Genomic DNA, 17,319 nt, shown 5'->3' with positions numbered 1-17,319 from the left:
AGAGCGTGCGTGCGTGCGTGCATGCGTGCGTGTGGGCAGCTGTGACTCACAGAGCCCCCGAGACCCCTACTGGAGCCGGGTCCCGCTTCCCACCACCGAGGGAAGCCAAACCACCCAGCTTCCTGCCCGAGCCACGAGGGAGGGCTTGAGGGTGTTCAAACACAGCAAAGGGGGCAATCCCCAGCAATACCGGAGCCCTGAGAAACCCACAACAAACATAAACCCTGGGTAACCGGGTGTTTTGTCTGTTTCTAGGAAACAGGGCAGAGGGGGGCAGCCGCCAGGTGTTAGGAGGTGACTCTCGGCCCTTCCGTGTTGGCCCCGGGAGTCCCAAGAGACTTTGCACAGCCCTGGAGAGGGAGTCAATGCTAACTAGTCGTCCCCAGGGGCCCTGGCTTACACGGTGGCCTGCCTGCCTGGAGAGGTGGGGAGTATTTGGAGTTCCCCACAGCTGCCTGTGGACACGGCACATCTCAGCCCTTCTTTGTCACTCCTGTCTAGGGTGGCCACATTCCTCACCTGTGCTAATAGAGAGGTGGATGTGAGAAAACTAAATCCGGCAAGATAGACGGTTTCACCAGAGACTTTAGGCGTGCAAAGCTCCCACCTTCTCAGTTCTTTTGTGGGGGGGGGGCGGGGGGCGGGACAGGTGTGTATATGTGTGGGGGTGGGTGCAAGAGGGGAAACTAAATTGCCAGCTCCCCTTCGGAGCAGGGTAGAGACGACCGACCCGTCCAAGGTCACAGGACGGTGAGGAAAAATGGGCCTGGACTCCAGGAGCCTTCCCTGCCAATAGGGCATTTCCCACAAGGATCCCGGGACGGCTGGAGACGAGAAAAGTGACCCACCAGAGCAGGGTCAGCAGGGACTCTGCCGTAGAATGGTGGCTCAGCTAGGATGGGCGCCCCAGGCCCCTTGGTAGGCCTCGTCCCTGTTCCACCTGGTCTGCCTCTGGCCAAGCTACCATCCTCCATCGAGCCCCACACACAGCTCCAGAGTGCTCCTGGGCACCCAGGGTGTGGCCTCCTCGGGGCACGGGTCCCTGTGAGTTTGTGCGTGACAGCTGGAGAGACAGCCAGGTAGAGGCCAGGCCCTGTGGGAGGAGATGCCCACCTCAGACACCACCAAAAGGGATGCAGGAGGCCTTGGGAGGCCTAGAAAATACCACTGCTGCTGCTAATACGTTTTCGTTCTTTTCCTTTGTGATTTGAAAGAAACAGTCCAGACCCACTGGGTAGGGCAGGGGACGCCTGGTGGGAGAGGGGCAAGGGCCGCTGGACTGGGATCGACAAAGACCAGCCTAGTTGTTGGCTTCAGACATGGAGGCCACGTGGTTGAGGCCGGCGAGCCCGGGGAGGCCGGCCAGGCCCGCGGCCCACGGGTCGGGCAGCGGGAAGTAGGGCCGCGCGGCCGCCACGTTCTCGGCCAGCGCGAAGGCCAAGAGGCCCCCCGCGTTCCTCTCGGCCTCCAGCTGCGCGCGCCCGAACAGCTTCATCTGCGTCTCCTCGAACTGCCTCTCCAGCTCCTGCAGGCTCAGCGCGCCCTTGGGCGCCGCCAGGAAGTGCTTGGCGGGGCTGGGGCCGGGGAGGCACACGGCCGTCCCGCCCAGGTGGCCGCCCACCTCGCCCAGCGCGGGCGGCATCACGAAGGCCGCCTTCTCCGGCGCGGGGCCTCCGGGCCCGAAGAGCAGGCTGGCGGCCCTCCAGGCGGCGGGCTTGCGGCCGCGCCGGGGCCGGGCCATGCGGCAACTCTGGCGCTTGATGTGGCGGTGCAGGTGGTCGGAGCGCGTGAAGCTCTTGTAGCAGAACTCGCACTGGTAGGGCCGCACGCCCGTGTGGATGCGCATGTGGTTCTTGAGGTCGTAGTTGTGCACGAACTTGGCGTTGCAGTGGATGCACAGGTAGGGCCGCTCCCCCGTGTGCTTCCGCATGTGGATCTTCAGCTTGTCCTGCCTGCGAACGCAGAGGCGGCGGTCAGTCCCCGCGGGGAACCCCGGGAGCCGCGCCCCCCAGCCCCTTCCCCCTTCCTCCACGACCCGCCCCAGCTGGCCACGGCCGCGGCGTCCAACTCCAGAAACGGGCCCCCGTGCTAGGGTTTACTTGCAAACGCGGCCTCACTGCAAACGGGTGTGGCTACTCACCTGGATCAGAGGGCTGGAGAAGGAGCCGTGGCCCCAAAGGCCTCCTTCCCTCCAGGACCCCGCTTACTCGTCAGCTCCGAGTAAGGAAGGCCCTTTGTCGGAGGCCCGGCTCGCACGCTGGAAAATGGGCCTGTCGGGGACACTTCTCCCCACAAGTCAGCAGCCTGTCCTTAGCCCTTGCGCGGTGTGGCAACCTCTGACACCGCCTTGCGCCTTAATTTCATGCCCACTGTCTCCAGGCAGGTCTTCCCTCCCGTTCCTCCCGTGCCCTTGCCCCATCCTGGCCCCTGGGCTCTGGAGATCTGTCTGTCCTCGGCACTAATCTGCGAGGCTACAGAAGCCGGGCACACCTCGTTCAAGTCTCCTGCGCTGTGGTTTCGCATCCCAAGCTGTGGGCTTTCCTCTTTGTCTGCGGAGAATTCCAGGGTTTACAAAAGAGCCAGGTGCGACAAGAATGTAGCCTAATCTAGGGCAAAGCTTTTTAGGATTTACGTGCTATTATTCAGAGGGAAGGTATGGTGTAAAGGTGGGGCTCCGTTGGGGTTTGGGAGCCCCTGCTCCAGCTGCAGACCCACCGCGAACATGCTGAAAGACCTCAGGCAAGTTACTCAACGTCTCTGCACAGAGCTGAATTTCGCATTAGACACAGTTCCTATTGTCCGGGGCTGACGGAGAGAATCCGGGTTTGTGTCAAACTGGATTCAACACACCTCCTGGTGATCTCGCAAGGAACACTGACATCGCGGGGCTGTCTTCCTAAAGACCGAGCGCTGCACAGGGCAGCTAGAGGAGCCTTCCAGCCTGGCCGAAGTGGAGTCAGGTGGGCTGCAAGAACCCCTCTCGGGGTCCTTCCGCAGCCTTCCCCCACCAGGCCTGGCAGGCCAACGAGCTCTGCGTCCTGTCTCCTACCTCCTCCCCGCAGGTGTGGCCCCGGGTGGGGCATCTGTCTGTAATTTTTGCCTCGGGTTTGAGGTCAGAACAGATGCAGAGCCCAGGCATTCGCCCTGAAATGGCCAGATTTAAACCATGCTCAATATAACCAACCGCAGGACAGCAGGAGCAGGTCCTGGTCTCCTGGTGTCCCCTGGCCGCTAGAGGTCTCACTGGCTCTCATTTTCGGACTGCTTCCCCAGGGGCGGGGCAGGAGAGAAAAGGACATTCTTAGGTACACTGGACCAGGACGGGTCCACCCCTTCTGCCTGTGCTCCCAGGAAGGCTCAGGGCACCTGGGAGATGGAGATGGGCGGAGGGAGGAGGAAGTGAATGCAGCTTCCGAAGCCGGCAGGTGTCCCCGCACACCAGACCCTCCTCTCCTCCACATTCTCCGTCCCTGCCCCTCCCACGAGCCACCAGCTGCGCCCAGGCTGCATGGCACCCTGCTGTGACATCCCACGCTCCCTTCCCCAGCCACAGCATACTGCCCTTATGGTGTCTGTAACCCACATTTCATCCAGGTGACTGGGGGGTTTGAACAGGAAGGGGCTTAAGCGAGCATAGGGGCCAGTGGGCCTCAAACTTGAGCCTGCCTAAGCACGGCTCTCAGGGCTTGATGAAGCAGCATGCTGGGCCCCACTCCCGGAGATGGTGATTTGGGAGGTCCCCGGGGGGAGAGGGCAGGGGACACGCATTCCTAACAAGCTGCCAGATGCCGCTGCTGGTGCTGCGGGTCCATGGGTCCATGCACCACTTTGAGAGCCACCTTTGCTGGTGGGCAAACTGGGGCCCAGGAAGGGGAGCTCGCCAGGGCTACCCAGAGAGTAATGGCAGAGCTGAGGCTAGAACTCACACCTCTTTCCTCACTACTGCAGAAGTGGGGTGCACAGTGCCCTTTGTGCCCCAACAGCAACGCGATCTAGTCATGAGGGACGTATCTCGGGACTCACACATTCATCTAGGCTCTCAGGGAAATGCCGATGCCAGGTGGTCAGCTGGGCGCGCTCACTGGCTGTGGGACTTGTGTCCTCACCAGGGCCCGGTGGAGGACTCCGTTGGAGTCGTCAGTGGGGCTTTAAGTATATCAACTCACTTAATCCCACCATAACCTTATAAGGTGGATATTTTTCAAAATCACTGTTGCACATAATTAGTATTGATGCTGAGGGTCACCCTCAAATAATGGACGGTGCAAATGGTAAATCTTTAGATATTAAGGGCCCACTGTAAATACCCACAACTTCTCCCAAGCTTTTCATTACAGCATCCAGATTAAGTCACATCTTAGCAGCAGTTAGCTTGCATGAGTAGGAAGTGCTGAGAAGGTGACTTCCTTTTACTGAGCACCTGCCATGGGCAGACGACTACACCATTTCAATGACCCTGGGAGGTTGTTATTTAGAGGCAAGTTGTGGTGTAGGAGCGGGGCCCCCATTAGAGGTCTGGGGGCCCCTGCTGCAGCTGCGGACCCGCCACTAACCTTCTGGGTGACCTCAGGAAAGTTACTTAACCTCTCTGTGCAGAACTGAACCTGGGGCCAGACATCAGTTCCTATTGTCCAGGACTGATGAGAGAAGCTGAGTCTGGATGAGTTAGATTCAACATACCCAGAATAATTTCCTCACTTAGAGGAAGAGTTGAGGCTCAGAGAAGCCAAGCAGCTTTCCCGAAGGTGTCCAGGCACGAGGGGCCAAGGAGCGTGGGGAGCAGTCTGAGGTATGGTTTGTTGGCAAGCTCTGCTGAGGTTAAGAAAGGGTAGATTTTCAAACCGGGGACTTCCAGCCTGGGAGGGAGTCAGGGCTGCCTCAGAAAGTACAGACTAGGACAATCAAAACAGGGCATTTGCAGCCAGCTTTCGGACTCTGGGGCCAGAAGACCGGGGCATGCCTTGGGAGGGGCTCAGCCCTGGGCAGGAGCTGGCTGTCCCTAATGGAGACTTTTGTGGGAGCAGTGGAGGGTAGAGCTGCAAAGCTTATGATATGTTAGTCCTGGAAAAGAAAGTTAGAGATCATCCAGTCTGCCAGGATCCCATTAACATGTTGTGATTCACAGTCTGAGTCAGTGCGCCCAGTAACCTGCATTTTAGCAGTATATTTGCGAGGACCTTGAAAATACTGATTTCATTCAGTCCCTTAACTCTCAAGATGAGGAAAGCGAGGACAGAGAGGGAATGGCTTTCTAAGGTCACGTCTCCTCCTTACTCCTGTAACGACCTTTGCGCGTGGATATAATGCACATGTGCGTTGAGAGGCCCGGGGCCAGCCACACTCCAAGAACTGGACCAGGTCCTTAGCTGCCCCGGGCCCCAGTTTCCTGACCTCTACAATGGTGGGGGGGGGGGGACTCTGGGCTGCACCATTGTGACCTCTGGTGTTCTGTAAGTGTTCGAATGTTCTGGGTGTTCTGGGTAATGGGCTTACACTGAATCTCTTTCTCGCTAGTTGGCTTCGTGCATTATGGTTGTTTTACCCCTATCTGAGGTGATGGATGTGTTAACGTGTTCACCACCACGTTATTGTGGTCTCACGACATTGTATAAGCTTAGATGTTAGACGTCAGTTATATCTCAACGAAGCTGGGAAAAAAGAGATCACCCACTTACTTGCTCGCCCCCGGCCCCCACAGTACTGCACCCGCACAGTGCATGGATATGCTGTTCCACTAGCAGGCCGTGCTCTGGTCATTTTGTATCCTGGCCACCCGCAGGCACGAGCTGGGCTTCCAGGCTTCCCTCCCTCCAATGCGGAGCCTGCCATATTGAGAGATGTGGATGTTTGGCACACCCTGTGTCCTTCCCTTTCTGCGCAGATCTCGTGTTCCCATGCCAGCGCTCCATCTCTGGGCTCCCACCAGAGGTCCAACCCCGGATGTCAGCGTGTGCACTCCTTCCTTTCCAGCCGTGAGCCCTTGGCTCCGGCCCCCCTCCTCCCTGCACCTCCCTCTCAGTTTACTTTTGCAAACCGCCCTGCCTGAAATGTCTCCCACTCCCAACTCCCCCTCCTCCCGCTCCCGCCAACCTTTCAAGGTCAGATTCAAGGGCAATCCTCTACAAGCCTTTCCCTGTCCACCCAGGCCCCGTCCTTCACCCTCAGCCTTCCAGAGCACCTGCGACCTGAGTACCGTACCTCAAGCCAGGTCACTGAGGGGCCAGGAGGGAGCAACAGAAGACAACGTGTCAGCATCACCGTCTCCTGTTCCCAAATGACCCCATAGGTATCAGATTTGTCTCCCCTTCCCTGCCCCCCCTGCAGGGCGTGAGCTCCGGGAGCCAAGCCTCTCTCTCCGTACTGTGGCCCCTTTCGACCGTACGGGTACTCTTGGCAGATGAAAAAACAGTGTTCAGAGGTGCCTTTGCTGCTTTTATTTTCTATGCGTGTTATTTCCAGGGCAGGGGCCATCACGTGTGCCGTTTTCCTGAGCTGTCCCTCTGCAGAGCCACCTCCCTGTCCCTGGCTCCTGCAGCCCTGTCTCGTTGGAAGCCCGGGCCGCAAGATGATGCAGGGGGAGCACATGGATGGGCGAGGAGCACTGGTCCCGGCTACTGCAGATAATGAACCAAGGCTCTCCGTACTAACCAGTAGCAGGGACCAGGTGCTTGCTGGGCACCCGGCAGTTACGCCTTATCTCACGGAAGCCTGTGGAGGACGTGTCGCCATCACTGTCATGAGGAAACTGGGGCAGAGAGGCTGCAGTAATGCGTCCACGGCTTCCCCGATCTTGGGCCATATGTGAACGGAATCAGGGGCCTGGGGGCAACTTTAGCAAGCGCCTGCTCCAAGCCCCTCACGTTACACGTGGGGAAGCTGAGGCTCAGAGAGGGGAGGAGGCCAAAGTCACACAGGCAACGAGAGGCAGAACCAGGGCCCTGAGCCTGGCGTTCCTGATGACCACTCTGGTGCCCTTTCCAAGGTGCCCCGGTCCGCGGAGACCCTGAGCCCTCCGGTCCCTCCTGGAGCAGCGCTTAGCGTGAGCCCGGCTGGCACTGCTCTCTCAGCCCTCGCTCACGCTCAGTCTGCGGCACCGAAGGTACCGGATCTGCTTGCGTGAGGATCTGCCAGACGCTTCTGTATCCTGTGCGGATGGCGCATGGCACTGAACACGCAGCGGGGGGGCTTGTGGCTCGTTTGTCGACTGACCGCTGGCCTGCAGCTGCCGGATCGGCTCTCAGGACCCCCTGCTCCAGTTCCAACGTGCTCTTGGTCACCCTGATTCCCTTGTCTGCCACCCCCTTCCTTTACTCTGCACTGGGAGCAGCCCCGGCCACGTGTGCCCGAGCCTTGATCTGCATTCCCCCTTCCAGCCCGGAGAGCTTATCGTGGGAAAGATGCGCCCGTCCTCATGAGCTCATTCCCCTGAGTGAAAGCGAGGGCTGCGGGGTCTCGCCCGGGGGCCTCGGCCTCCACGAGGGCTCCCGGTCACGATAATGCTTTCCCAGCACCATCCGCCCAGACTTCTTGGTAACCTGATGGTCTGAGACAAACCCTCTTCCTGCTGCCACTGCTAATGACATTGCATTATCTTAATAAGGTCCCCAGGGCTGCCAGGAGTGGGAGGGCTAAAAGGAAAATACGGGAAGAAAGCAGCAGCCAGGCTCCTGGCCTGGTCTGGGGAGCAGACTGCTGCCGGCGTGCGGAGCGACCAGCACGGGGCTCACGCCGGCAGCAGCTGTTGGAGGCAAGACCTTGCGGCCTTTACGGGACGGTGGCAGGAGACCCCGTGGAAACTGGGGACGTCGCAGCTGGCCAGAGAGTGATGCTCAGGGTGTGAGGCATAGGCAGAAGGACTCCCAAGTGCTTGCGGGGTGACCAGAGCTAGGAGGGGACAGCGTGCGGCCAAAGAAAACATAGTCTGGCTGGAGCCTTTGAGGCCTTGCCCGGTTTCCGGGGGTGTGTCCTATCTGAAACAACCGGTGTAGGACAGTGGTCCCCAGGGCCGGTGGAAATTGAGCACCATCTCAGAGGGGAGGGTCTGATGCCAAGGGACAGACAACATCATGGCGGGGAAGGCCTTCATCTCTCTTCTTGGAGAACCACAGAATGAGAGCTACCGGCAGGCTTTGGGGGCAGAATGGGCTCTGTGGGAAGGAATCCTGGGTCCTTCCACCACGGTGGCTGAAGCCATTAGGAATGATGTCCCCATGGGCGTGGCGATTCTGGGAGTCGGCATCTGAGGCCGTAACTCGGAGCCTGAGCCAAAGGGCCACTTTGCAAGAAGAGGGTAGGCCTCCCCAACATCCCTCGGGGCGACGGGAAGCGGGGTCACATCAAGGAGAAGGGAAAGGAGGCCTGACTAGAGAGTAGAAGCCCAGTTGTGTTCAAGGAAAGAAGGGGAAGATAGTGTCCAGGAGGAGGAGTTGAGGGCGGCCGGTCCTGGCTCCCTCAGCCTCTGGGGGCCGGGTCCCAAGGAGCGGCTTGGCCTTGCAAGGGAGTCTGGGAATTCTGAGTCAAGGCGGCCGCTGCTTTCAGTGGCCGCTGAAGGGCCTCCATCTGGGGAGGGAGGGAGGGAAGGTGTTCTGGGTGGTGGCTGCAGGAAGTCAGCCACAAAGAAGGTCCCCGTGGAAAGGCTGCAAGGGGACTTGGCTGCAGGGAGAGGTACAGGAAGCCCTACACGGACAGGCTGGTGGGAGACAGAGAAGAACCCTTGCAGGGCAGCTCCGGGAGGGGCGGGAGGGGAGCACCGAGCCAGTTCTTCTGAAGAATGTGACCCGGAGGGCGGTCGGGGAGCGTTCCAGGCGGACGGCCACAGCCCAGGGTACGAAATAAAGTCCCCAGGGTCCCTTGTGGGAGGAGGCCAAGAAAATGTCCAGCCTCCCCCCACCCTGGGGCTCCTCTGCCCCCGGGAAGGGAGTGCCCGAGAGCAAGTCTGATCTTTGTCAGCAGGGTCCGGGTCCAGTGGGAACCGGGTGAGGGGAGGTGCTGACGGAGGCAGGAACGCAGCCTTCAGGGGCCCAGATGACTGTGGCGGAGCAGAGCAGGAGCAAACCGGAGGGAGGGCAGGGCAGACGCAAGGCCGCCCCATGGGCGGCCGCTCTGGCCTGGAGGGCTGGTGAGGCTGCAGGCACAGAGGCCCCCTAAGTGATCATCAGGAATGTGCTGGGAGGGAGGGTTCTGGAATGCAGCCCTCCTATACAACCCAATATCCTGCCCAAACCAGGAGGCCAACGCAGAGAATGTTCTCGTGTCAGGAGGGCGAGAAGTCTGTCTGCAGTGACTGAGCAAGTTTAACCCTCTCCCTAGGGAAGGCAGGGCCCACAGACCAGTGTGGCCTGGACAGAAGGCTGTGTGTGGGAAGGGCCTGGAGGGAAGGCACTTGGGGTCCTGGGCAGGCTCACTCTGTGGCATGTTGAGACGTGCATCACCCTGAACCCACAGACCTGGGGCTCCCCTGAAGGGAGAGGTGCCCTGGAAGCAGCCATCTGTGAAGGGAACAGGTATGGGAAATTAGGGACACGGACCCTGGACGGCAGGAGCGGGGCACTCTGGCGGACTTGGGGCCTGGCTTTGTGAAGAGCGTGCTCGTCTTTGAAGTCATTCCTGGGGTCCTGGACTGGGAGTCACAGGCTGGAGATGGGTGAACGGCACTCCAGTGTAGATTGTGCCCTAGTTTATCTCCCCAGTGTTATCCCTGTGGCCTTGTGCTCTTGTCACACACCTTGTTCAGGTGTTCTGGCCCCGCACAGGGGTGAATTCAGGAGAAGGTGGTGGGGGTGGGGCATCAGAGCGGTAGGGGCATTAGTGAGGGATATCCCAGGGGAGGCGATCCCCAGGAACTTTGGGTCCAGCTGCTATGCGGCGATAACAGCAGAACACCCTGAGGTCAGCGTTGCAGGGCGGAAGGGGATGCACGCGGGATATGGGGGGGGCCCTGCCCCTCCGCACCTGGGGACTCTCCCTCCACTGTCGGCTCAAAGCATCTGGGAGAGATTCGGTGTGGGGTTTCCCTCCCAGAAGCAGCTGTGCGGGGACCCCAAGGCCACCTTTGAAACCGTCAGCATCGTCCTTCAAAACAGTCACCAGAGGGGGGCGCCTGGGTGGCGCAGTCGGTTAAGCGTCCGACTTCAGCCAGGTCACGATCTCGCGGTCCGTGAGTTCGAGCCCCGCGTCGGGCTCCGGGCTGATGGCTCGGAGCCTGGAGCCTGTTTCCGATTCTGTGTCTCCCTCTCTCTCTGCCCCTCCCCCGTTCATGCTCTGTCTCTCTCTGTCCCAAAAATAAATAAAAAAAAAAAAAAAAAAAAGAAACAGTCACCAGAGGAGCCTGCTGTAGAGCCGTTTCAGCAATGCCACGGTCACCTGAACACATTTCCAACACCCTTCTCTGGAGACTTCAAACAGAGTTTTCAAGCCACCCAAGATAGCGGGTCTCATGACTTTGTAAGACTCATCTTCTTTTTACGCCCGAAAAATACCGTCCCTGATATGCTGTTCAACTTGACGGCAAAACACTTTCACTCTGTGCTCAAAGGCCAAAGCTTGGGCCCACTGAGGAGGCTCAGGAGAAGGCGCCCCCAGCAGTTCCCAAAGAGAAATTTCCAAGAGGATGTGGGGTAATGGCAGCTCCACTGGCGTAAGTGTGGGTCTCGGGCTGGGTTCTTTGCCAGGGACGGGGGCCGTGTGAAAAAGAAGTGCAGGTAAGAAAATAGGTACTTGGGTTCCTCTTATATAACCAGGGGATTTTTCATTCCAAATAAGCCTAGGACCTGGAAGAGAAGGACACCATCGACTCCAACAAACCAGTGCATATGATTTGAATAGAAATGCACATCTTCAAAGGAAAGGACCTGGTCCGGTCAGTCACGGTCACAGAGCTCTGTCCACATCCGACACACAGAAACGAGCAAGCCCTGAGGCAACGCCACTCACCAGAACTTTCTCCACCGTCAAAATGGCTGGGAGGGTCAGCATCACGCCAGTGACCACAAACAGCCCCGACAGACCCCATTTTCCCCAGAGGAGGACCATCAACACCGAGCAGGGAACCAATCTGACCCACATCATCCCACTAATCAGCTTTGAACCTGAAAGTTGCCGCGCAGAGGGGGTATGGAACACACGCTTGTTGACTGGCACGGAGTCTGTGAAAGGCGAAAGGCTTGTCACGTATTGCTTTCAAATTTCAAATTATACAACCGCAGGAAGTTAACCCTCTTCCCAACGTGGAGAGTCAAGGCGGAGAACATAAACAAGAGGCTTATCCTTTAGCTCGGATCCCAAAAGAGGATCAGAAGGGCTCCAGGGGTCTCTACAGTCTCCTGGTCACAGATTTTGCTGTCCTGCAAGTCCCAGCTCTGGCATCTTCTGCTGCATGTGCTTATCAGAGCGGTGGATGGCTCATCTGTAAACACAAGGCCAGAGCCCCTCCCCATCTCCCCAGGACCTGGCCGTGGTGACAATATGCAATATACTTAGGACAGCCCCTGGCCCGTCCCGAATAAGATAAAGAGGCGGCCCTCCACAGGGGAGCCTCAGAGCGGCTTCTGTGGATCCACAGTGGGGAAGGGGAAGGGAGGTCAAGCGAGCGAGGAGCTGAGGCCCCTCGCTTCCGACCGAACTTGAACCGCTCTGCCCTCATCTGTATTATATCTTGTGCTTCCGCCTAAGAGTGTATCTCAGACAGTATTTTAGCCCCTTAGGAAGAGTTTGGAAATCGCCACACCAGGGAAGGCCTGGCATGCCTTCTAGTGAATAAACTTGCCATGCATCTGGGGTCCGACTGGGGCTCCCCTCCATCCCAGCCCTCCGTGTCCCTCTCTGCTGTCGTCACCGGCCACCCCCCGCCCTTCCTCCTCCCCCCACCCCCCCGGTCCCCCGCCTGAGGGCTGTGATGCGCACCTGGTGAAGCGGACCTCACAGATGTTGCACACGTATGGCTTCTCCCCGGTGTGGGTCCTCATGTGCCGCGGCAGCTTCCCGGCCCCCATGATGACTTTGTGGCAGATGGGGCACTGCTGAGAGGCCTTGGGCTTCAGCTTGCGCTCCTCCACCAGCGGCCAGGGCGGGAAGAGGCCCCCCAGGTGGGTGGCACTCAGGAAGTTGAGATAGGCACCGTAGTCGTTCTCCGCCTTGATGGGGCCCAGCGGCCCCCCGGGAAGGTCGGGGAACATGTCCTTGAAGAAGTCGTTGGGGAAGGGGGGCGGTGGGGGCGGGGGCAGCTCCTCCTTCTCCTCCTCCTTGATCTTCCGGTTCTTGATGACCAGGTCTAGCGGCCCACTGTCCATGGGCTGCTCAGGCAGCTGGGCAAAGGCACCGAAGTCCCCCGGCCAGAGGTGCGGGAAGAAGTCAGGGGCGAACGGAGATAAGGAGGGTCTCCTATCAGTGATGTTGGCTTTGGGGTACAGGTTCTCCCTCAGCAAGGATTCGATGGAGAAGTCCCGGATGACGCCCAGATGGCCGGGGCTGCCGGCCTGGAAGGAATCGGGGAAGTCCCTGGGTGCGTCGGAATAGGCCTTCTCCGTGAGATGGTCCGTCTTGGAGGGGCTTTGGTGGCAGTTGATGTCCTGGGGGTCGGGCAAGTTTTCTTGGTCGGCGAAGTCTTCGGTGTCATCATCTTCGTCTTCTTCCTCTTCCTCCTCCTCTTCCTCCTCGTCCTCCTCATCATCGTCATCCTCGTCGTCGTCGTCGTCCTCCTTGTCGTCCTCCTCCCCGCCGTCCCCGCCGGGCTCCATGATCTCCAGGCACACATTCACGATGCACTGGATCTCCAGCATCCTGGCGGCGTTGAGGATGTGCTTGACGTTGGAGGCGGTGATGGTGAGCGTGGAGGTGTAGGCGAAGTCCAGGATGGCAGCCAGGGCCTCGGGCTGGACAAAGTCGATCTCGTAGACGTATGGCTGACTGGCCAGGGCGCCGGCCGTGAACAACTTCTTGAAGTACTTGCTGCAGGCCGCCAGGACGGCGCGGTGGGTGCGGTACTCGTGCTCCTGCACCACGAGGAGCACGTCGCAGAGCAGGCCGTCCTGCCGCTGCTCGTTCAGGCTGCACAGGACCTCGCTGCTGTGGTTGGGGAAGGGAATGCCGATGAGTTCGTCGATGCCATTGGCCATGTTCTCAGCCAGAGCCCTGCAGGGACGCACAGAGAGGAGGCCGGGGTTAGAGGCACAGTCCCAGGAGGGGACACCCAGCTCTGGGGCCGGTGAGGGGGGCCGCCGGGCTGGTGGGCGCGCTGGCCACGGCACCCCTGCCTTTGTTTAAGGCTTCCCGCTCCACCAGAAAGCCGACCCTCCTCCCTCTCGGCCTGGCCAAACCCCACCTGCGATTCAGAGCCCAGCGCGCAAGGCGGGCTTTTCACTGTACCCCCGGGGCCCTCTCCCGGCACCCCCAAGGCCCTTGGCCTGAGGCTTCTCAATGGGCAGGTAGTATACGCCATTTAGCCGAGGCTGTGGAAGCTTCTCCTGGGCACGGTTCCACTGAATTCGCTTCCTGCTCTGGGCACTACAGGAGTGGCCCTCAGTCAGGGGCCAAGCAAGGGAATGTTCTGTCGCCACTCAGGGCTCCTGCTGGGTAAATGCTCTGTTGTTTTGTTTCGTTTTCCACAAAGCCTCTGACTCGGGTAATGGATGACTATGTTGCTACTATTGGCTACTGTTCTGAGCGGCGCTGTGGTCCCCCCTCTGCCTGCCCCAACTCGTATGCTGGAACCTTAAGCCTCAGGATCTCAGAATGTGACTCCCTTCGGAGGGAAGACTTTTAAAGAGGTGACTGAAGATCAAATGAGGTCACGTGAGTCAGCCCTAATCTAGCATGACTGGTATCCGTATAAGACGGGAGGAGGACACAACACTCAGAGGGCAGAGCCCGTGAAGACACAGGGAGAAGATAAGCCAAGGGGAGAGGCCTCAGGAGAAACCAAACCGGCCTGACACCGTGACCCTGAACTTCCAACTTCCAGAACTGTGAGAAAATCGGTTTCTGCTCTTTAAGCCCCTGAGTCTGTGGCTCTTGCTTACCGCGGCCCGAGCAAACCGCTAATAGCTTCTAGGAATCTTAACAACCAAATTTTGTGGCCCATTTTCGGCACAGGAATGGGGGCTAAAGGCATATGTCTTGCCTTCTGACCTTACTTCCGGCTTCGTTCTAGTTGATGGCATTTCTATTCATTTGCAAATCTTGATCTTTTTTTTCTCCTTTTGAATACTGACCTGCTATATATGTACATCGGCGAGCTGTTTCACATGTCAGTAAACGTTTAAATTCAGTATTAAATTCGAGTACACTGTTAGTTAACTTATCATGTCTGTATTCTGTCACCCTCAGGGAAACGCATCGCCTGCAGGGAGAAGCCTCTTCTGAGACCCCTTAGGATGAAGTGTGGCCAGTGACAGCCACCGGGAGGGAAAAGTGCAGGACAGAGGACACTAGAGGACATCACCTCCCTTCAGGGAGCCAGACTCATCGCCCAAGTCCACAGATTCAACCTGGACAAAAAGCCACTTCAGTTTTTGTGCCATGGCATTGAGGACCCCCTCTGCTTAGGGCAAAGCTTGATTGTGGCCCATGCGTAAATCCTAGCAAAATCCTGGTCCTTACCCTGGTGCAATGACAGTGAGAAGCAAATAAAAATGAAAACAAAACCTGAAAGCCTCATGCCCCAGTGGGAAGAGCTTTGGGGATTCCCGCACATTTATCTTCCGGACGTTTCCACTTTGGGAAGGCAGGTGCCATAGGAGTGGAGGAGTGAGAAGGGCCACTCACACGATAGGTGCCCTGGGTGGGGACTGGAGGCCCCAGGGACCTGGCGGGGAGTGCAGGTGCTCAGGAGGTTTCCCAGAGTGAAGGCCTTGCTGCTGCCCTGCCTCCTCATCTTCAAAAGGGCCAGGGACCCCCACAGGCCACGCATTCATCCCCTAAATAGTCACTGGGTCTCTCCCTGTGCCAGGCACTGCCCTGACCTCTGGGGATGCACGGCAAGCAGACCAAGAAGGTCCCTGCTCTAACAGAGCTTACAGAGACGTAACTGTGATAAAGGAATATCAAGATTCACCAAAGAGAAACGGGGGCTGCCCACACACCCATCAGAATGGCTAAGATAAAAAGAGAGACAACACTGAATGCTGGCGCGCATGTGGGGAAAACTGGATCACTCATCCATTGCTGGTGGACATAGAGAACTGTAGAGCCTCCCTGGAAACAGCCTCGTGGTTTCTTACAAAACGAGATGTGTAACCGCCATATGACGCAGCGCTCTTGATCAGGCACTGTTGAGCATTTGTTCCCAAGAAATAAGAAGGCAGGTGCACGCAAAGACCCGAACGCCAATGTTCCCGGCAGCTTTACGGGTAGCGGTCAATGACTGCGAAGGGTCCAGAGGTCCTTCAACGAGTGACCGGCTCACCAAGTGGTAGTGCACCTACACCACGGCATACTGGTCAGCAAACAAAAGGAACGAGCTACTGATACCTAAAAAAAGCCTGGATGAGCCAGGGTGAAGAAAGCAGCACCAACAGGTTACATACTGTATGATGTCATTTACGTCGTGTTCTTGAGGTGGTATCATTACAGAAATGGAGAACATAGGAGTGGTTGCTAGCAGCTGAGGAGGGGGTGGGGCAGGAGGGAGGTGGGCGTGGCTATAAGAGGGCAACAGGAGGGACCCTCCTGGCGATCGGGACCATTCTGTATCTTGAGTGTATGGAGGTCAATATCTCGGTTGATGTTTTACAGGGATTTTGAAAGATGCTACCGTCGGGGCAAACTGGGTAAAGTGTACATGGGATGTCTGGATTATTTCTTAAAACTACATGTGAATTGGGGCGCCTGGGTGGCTCAGTTGGTTAAGCACCCGACTTGGGCTCAGGTCATGATCTCGCGGCTCGTGAGTTCGAGCCCCGCGTCGGGCTCTGTGCTGACGGCTCGGAGCCCGGAGCCTGCTTCGGATTCTGTGTCTCCCTCTCTCTGCCCCTCCCCTGCTCGTGCTTATCTCTCTCTCTCACAAATAAATAAACTTTAAAATAAGCTAGATTTCTATTTTAAAAAAACTACGCGTGAGTCGACAAGTTATGTCAAAAAGAGAAAGTTTAATTAAAAGAGTCAAATGGTAGGAAATAACTTAAACCAATAAATAGATCTCCTTCCACCCTAGTGAATGACTCTTATCATCTGTCTATAGTAGTGGGTGAGGTGGTGGGAAGAGGGAGGCTACTTTAGTCAGAGTGGTCAGAGAAGGTCTCCTTGGGCGGTGTCATTTGAGCTGAGGCCTGGATGGCAAGAAGGATCCAGTCATAGGATGCTGTAGGGAACAGTGGGAACAGCAAGTGCAAAGTGGGCAGACCCATCAAGGTGCTCTAGGTCTGGGGGGCCAAGTTCTGCTCTGAATGGCCCCATTTAACGTGGTTCTTGTCCACTGAAAAACCATTTCACTGCTGCATCCCTTTGGGGGGCTCAGATCCCTCTGCGGTCCTGTGTAGGACCCCCCTCTTCCTCTCTGACCAGGGAGGGCATCCCCACGCTGCAGGCCTCAGCTATCTGTGCTGCAGAGAGTGTTCTGAGGCTCCCTCCTTCCCTTACACCCCAGGCCTTCCTGTTGTAATGGTGGGAGCCAGAGGGAAAGCTTGAGAAGCCAGGGCAAGTGTTGAGGCTAGGTGCTTCTTTGGGGCTGCCATTTCTATTACGGTCCCAGGAAGGATGCTTTGTTGCAGCCAGGTGCAACATGACCTCCCGTGCAGTGAGTCAGGGGACCTGAGGACACTGGTCCCCATCCCCCTGGCCCCAGTCTTCCGCTTCAGACACTCAGGCCTCATAGGGCAGACTGGGAGGACTTAGGGCCGGGCCAACCTTGGCCAACACCTTCTCTCTGCAGGCCAAGTGCCCGCCCTAAACAATGGGGTTCCCAAATGAGGGATCAGAGTCATCATCTGCCCTCAGGCCTGCTCATCTTCACGATAACTGAGGTATAGCTCCTATTATTATCACTATTTCTATCTCACAGAGGAGGTAAAGAAGGCACAAAAGGATAAATCACAGAGACGAAGTAACGGCGTAAAGATCTGAGTCTGAAGTCTGGCTCCTCGGGCCATGCTCTCGACCACAACCAATCTACCTCCTGCCTCTGCTTCACAAAGGCAACCAAGAATGGCCAGCAGTCCTTGCTGTGGCCTGAGTGGCCCAGACTCCGGGGGTTCAGAGATGCTCAGGGGTGCCTTTGGGGAGGAGGGTGGGAAGGATTTGGGTCAGCAGGAGAGGGCGGCCCTGCCTCCCCACGGGGGGCGAGCAGGCAGGGGCAGCGGGCAGGTGAAAGCCTGGCCAGCCTCAGGA

The 17,319-nt window shown here is 57.9% G+C and overlaps 1 protein-coding gene across 1 annotated transcript in view; it reads right to left on the bottom strand.

Moving 5' to 3' along the window:
• Positions 1–640: 640 nt before the first annotated feature.
• The window catches only part of ZBTB7C (zinc finger and BTB domain containing 7C), a 152,093-nt gene continuing 135,414 nt past the window's right edge, over positions 641–17,319 (bottom strand). Inside the window, exons 2-3 of the mRNA XM_032595428.1 lie at positions 11,902–13,128; positions 641–1,952 (exon numbers count right to left, since the gene is read on the bottom strand). Of these exons, the coding sequence (XP_032451319.1) occupies positions 1,301–1,952; positions 11,902–13,112 (1,863 nt within the window). The 5' untranslated portion in view covers positions 13,113–13,128 and the 3' untranslated portion in view covers positions 641–1,300. The remainder of the gene's footprint in view (positions 1,953–11,901; positions 13,129–17,319) is intronic.

This window comes from Lynx canadensis, chromosome D3 (genome assembly GCF_007474595.2).
Source record: "Lynx canadensis isolate LIC74 chromosome D3, mLynCan4.pri.v2, whole genome shotgun sequence".
Taxonomy (NCBI): Eukaryota; Metazoa; Chordata; class Mammalia; order Carnivora; family Felidae; genus Lynx; species Lynx canadensis.
Note: the sequence above shows the minus strand (reverse complement) of the source record. Positions and strands in the feature narration are given on the sequence as shown.